This window comes from Diabrotica undecimpunctata, chromosome 5 (assembly GCF_040954645.1).
Source record: "Diabrotica undecimpunctata isolate CICGRU chromosome 5, icDiaUnde3, whole genome shotgun sequence".
NCBI classification, from domain to species: Eukaryota; Metazoa; Arthropoda; class Insecta; order Coleoptera; family Chrysomelidae; genus Diabrotica; species Diabrotica undecimpunctata.
Window position 1 is genome coordinate 140,203,878 of NC_092807.1, and position 5,135 is coordinate 140,209,012.

Genomic DNA, 5,135 nt, shown 5'->3' on the forward strand with positions numbered 1-5,135 from the left:
ATTGAGTGATTTGTTCCCTGCTCTGTCCAAGAGATCCGAAGGATTGACCTCCAGCACATATGTCGAAGACGTCAATTATTTTCTAATTGTCCAATTTCATTGTTTATATTTCACACCCGTAACATTATACGAAAAATTATAGCACCTTCATATCCCATTTTGTTGTTCTTCGACAAGGAGTAACCTTTCAATAGTTTTGATAATCGACTCATAGCATTTTTGGCTATTCCTATTCTCCTACGTACAAATATCTTGATATTAATTTAGAAATGTTAATTTCTGAACTTATAGACCGTCGGTAAACCAGGTGTAAACCTGTAGACTATGTTATATGTTTCCTCTGCTCAAATAGTCTCGTATTTATATATTCAGAAGTCATTATCTTTTTTATATAATATATATATTATAAAAAGAATACTTTTTGAAGCAACTTAAACTCCTGAAATAACACAAACATAACAGAAGTTCTCGAAGGAGTGTTTTCACTGATCTCACATAGTGCTACCAATAAACAATTACTGTACTCTTATCGCTTTTTAAGCGTATGATCCAACCATAAAACATTTTTTTTTTAATTTTGCTGAATGCGCTAAGGTCAACCGCCATTTTCGTTGAAAAAATGTATGATTAATATTGTTTTAATATTGTTCTAATAAAGCTTTTTAATATAGCTTGTGTTGTTAGTTTGTTAGGTTATACAAGTTTAAAAAAATGTGTTTACATGTGTGTCACACACATGTAACGTCGAATCTCGTTAACGGTAAGAAGTGGAAAAAACGAAGACAATAGAAGCCAAGGGCCTTCAAGACCTGTGGCGCTGTTATATATATATATATATATATATATATATATATATATATATATATATATATATATATATATATATATATATATATATATATATATATATATATATATATATATATATATATATATATATATATATATATATATATATATATATATATATATATATATATATATATATATATATATATATATATATATATATATATATATATATATAAAGGTAAAAGGTATCGGCATAGCTCGCTACAAAGGAAAAAAAAATATAATCAAATATTTGTATAAGATGGAAGGCAACCGTATATACGTATTTCTGACTATTGGTCGTCTTCAGTACGGTGCAGCCAAGTTAGTAAGGGAGCATATTAACTTGGGAAAGGATTACTACAGGAGCAATGCGACCAATTTGTGGCAATAATGTTAGAAGACTCTGAGGTTTCCAGAGCAACAACTAACACATCCACGGAGGAAGTTAAGCTACCTGAGGAAAGGAATGCCAAACGTTTAGAACGTTTCAAACAACACGAAAAAGGTTAATGCGAGTTGATAGTAAAATAAAGGTAAAAGGTATCGGCATAGCTAAAGCTTTTCGCAGTCTTCCTCTCTTCATTTTACCCCCGCCTCCTCCAAAAGCACCTGGCATTCGAGGGATGTGACCTAACCAGCTGACTCTCTGTGCTTTGACTTTTTGTACAATTAGGGGTTTTCCATACATCTCCATTACCTCTTTATTTGTTCTTCTTGACCAGTTTTCCTCCGCTGTCCTAATATGACCAAAAATCTTCCGTAACACCTTCCTTTCGCAGATCTCGATTTTCATTTCATCTTTCTTATTCATAGTCCAGATCTCACAGGCATACACTGCCACTGGCCGAATGACTGTTTCATATATTTGAATTTTTGCTGCCCTACATGCATTTTTTGCTTTTAGAATATTGTTTAATGAGCCTATTGCTCTACTTACTTTTAATATTCTCTTTTCTATTTCTTTTTCTTCGTCCCCTTTATTCGTTATTGTTACACCCAAATACTCGAACTGGCTGACATTTTCAATTTTGTAATCCTTTCCTCTTGTTTTAAGTTTAACGAATTTATTGTGTTCTGTTATCTCACTACGCATTTGCATATACTTCGTTTTCTCTTCATTTATATACAACCCAAATTTTCTTGCTTTATCTTCAAAGTTCTTAAACATGTGTTCAATTTCTTTTTTTCTTCTGACTACATTATCTGCGTACGCTATACATTGCTGTTTATAGTGGAAAATGGTACCCGTAGTTTTGGTCTTACTTTCTCTCATTATTGTCTCCAAGACTAAGTTAAACAGATCAGTAGAATGTGGGTCCTTGAATGTCTTAATCCTCCGAAAATTAACCCCTTTCCTGTAACCGAAAACAGATTTGACATACTTCCTTCTATGACCACTCTATTGTTTGTACTTGTTACGGACATTTTCAATAATTTTATCAACTTTTTTAAGATTCCTAAATTTTGTAGAGCTTTATACAACTTTTGCTGATCGATAGAGTTATTTAGAGTCACAGTGATTTAAAATCAATGAAGAGCATGTGGAGTCCTAGGTTTTGTTCGTAACTCTTATTTTCGTATCAATTTTAAGGTAAATATTTGATCCACTGTCGATCTTCCTGCTCTAAACTCTCCTTGATATTCACGTACTATGCCATTCTTGTATTTTTCAATCTATCACGTTCTTTGCTAATATTTTGTACACAACATCCAGTAGCTCTATCCATCTGTAATTTTCACAAAGAGTTCTGTCACCTTTTTTATGTATTGGGCAAATTACGGCATTACTCCATCTCTCTGGCATTTTCTACTCTCTGCACACCTTCAGTATCAAATTACATAGCTTTCTTTGCAGTATGACCACTCCTTTTTTTAAAATTTCCGCCGTGATTCCATTCTCCCCTGCACTTTTACCCTTTTTAAACCATTTTATTGTTTCCTTTATTTCCTGTTCTGTTGGTTCCTTTACGTACTCCTCATCATTATCCTATGATTGGCCCATTGCCTCCTCTGTTTGCATCTGTTGTTCATTATTTAGCAGTTTTTCAAAATATTGTGCCCATCTGTTTAATTTCTCTTCAGTGTGTCCAAGGAGCAATCCTTCTTTATTCCTACAAAAAATTGTTTGCATGTTATTTGTTTGTCTGTTTCTCTTCACTTCTTGATAGAAATTTTTATTTCTTTGCTAATGTAATGCTGTAAGCTCTATTGTTTTTAATTTTCTTTCCAAATATTCTCTATTTTTTTGTCTGCAGATTCTTTTAGCTTCTTTCGTTTTCGTCTCATGTTCTGTAATTGTTTATTGGGATCTATTATTATCTTTTTTCAACTTTACCTTATTTTTTAGCATTAGTGCTCTTTTACATTCCTTGTCGAACCAGTCTTCTTCTCTCTTCGCTCTTGTATTGCCTAAGCAAACTTAGGCTGCTTCTGTCATTGATGTTTCGATTTTACTCCATTCTTCTTTCAATGTATCAGCCATTTAGTTGTCTTCCTCTAATCTTGTGTTAATCTCATTTTCTAACCTCTTTGCCACTTGTTTTTCCTTAAGTAAGACCACGTTATATCTCTTTCAGTCTTTTAAAACATTTAGTTTTACAAGTAGACCTTGTTTAAGTTTGGCTATTACCAATATATGATCACTACTGGCATCTGTACCTCTATAACTTCTACAATCTCTGATAGCTCTGGCATGTTTATTTTCTATTAATATGTAATCGATTTGGTTTTTACTTTGCCCATCTGGGGATATCCACTTTACTTTAAATATGTCTTTATGGTCGAATTATATACTGATTATCTTCATTTTATTCTCCATTGCAAATTGTATCAATTGCATCCCATTTTATCCATTTTGGTTACTTTCTTGATGTAAACTTTTCCCTCCTGTTATATGCCTATAAAGTTCTTCCCTACCGACTTTCGCATTTAAATCTCTCAGTAGATCTACGCTTTTCGTAGAATTCGGCTTTAGTTTCTATATATTTTTCCTCCGTGGGTGTGTGTACGTTCACAAAACTTATTTTTCTATACTTTCCACGCAACCTTAAGTAATGTATTCTGTCTGAGATCGGTTGAAAATCTACCACCAATGTTTTGATTCTATTATTTACCATAAATCTAACACCGAAGTATCTGTTCTCTAACACTCCTCCACTTTTAAAGATAGTGCTCTCCCCTATGTCTACTATGTTATTTCCTAGTTGTTTTGTTTCTTGCAACGCTAGTACGTCTAATCCATATTTTGCCATGATATTTGTTTTTTAGTGCTCCTACTTCGTATGTACCTACTTCTGACGTTTCACGTCCATATTTTCAGCTTACTTCTTTGATCTCCGCGTTCTGAAATAGTAAATAAATATTGTTTTTACAATCTGTTTTTTAACTTAGAGACTAGTATTCGTTATTCCCTTACCAACCACATCTTCTTCTTCACGTGCCATCTCCGCGACGGAGGTTGGCAATCATCATGGCTATTCTGATCTTAGATGCTGCTGCTCTGAATAGTTCAATTGATGTGCATCCGTACCATTCCCTCAAGTTACGCAACCATGAGATTCTTCTTCTTCCTACACTTCTCTTGCCCTGGATTTTCCCTTGTATAATCAATTGAAGTAGGTTGTATCTCTCATTACGCATAACATGCCCCAGGTATTGCAGCTTTCGTGTCTTGATGGTTTCCAATACTTCCATTCTTTTGTTGATTCTTCCACCAACCACATAAGAGAGACATTTTATTATCTAACAGAAATGTTTTCTAAATATTTCTTTGTGAACTAAAAGTTCAATAACATCCATATATTATTTAATATATTATTTATGTTTTTTTTTGTATATTTTATAATATAATAATATAATTTTAGATTTGTCAACAACTTATACATTCTATAATAATCCTCATGCACCCTGCTGCTTTCGAATTTCAAAGAAAAACGCCCAATCACACACAAACTAGTAAACAAGCTGTCCACAAAATAAATGCAACAAAATTTTTGCATCTGCTTGAGTATAGGGTTACTTTTACCTTGAATAGAACTTTTTCGAAAGGGTCACTCACCCTTTCACTCAAAAAAGAACAAATAGCGCAGAAAACCATGTGCCGTTGTTGACCAAAGGTTGGTGCATCGGTGGATACCTAAAGTTTTGTAAACTGTAAAGAAATTCAAGGACGGCAGATGAAACAGTATAGTAGAGTTCGATGTTGTCACTTGAAACGGAAGTATACTTGACTTTCGTTTTCGATTTCTTTATATGAAATATAAAGAGTGAAAAAAAAAGTAAAAACATCAGTAAGACTAATA

General features: G+C 33.0%; 1 protein-coding gene across 1 annotated transcript; it reads right to left on the reverse strand.

Annotated features, from left to right (window-relative positions):
• Positions 1 to 431: 431 nt before the first annotated feature.
• Positions 432 to 2,107, reverse strand: LOC140442493 (uncharacterized). Its single transcript, XM_072533561.1, has 2 exons — positions 1,423 to 2,107; positions 432 to 439 (listed from the first exon to the last, which is right to left on the reverse strand). Exons 1-2 carry the CDS (start codon positions 2,105 to 2,107, stop codon positions 432 to 434), a joined length of 693 nt encoding a protein of 230 aa, XP_072389662.1.
• Between the last annotated feature and the right edge of the window lie 3,028 nt (positions 2,108 to 5,135).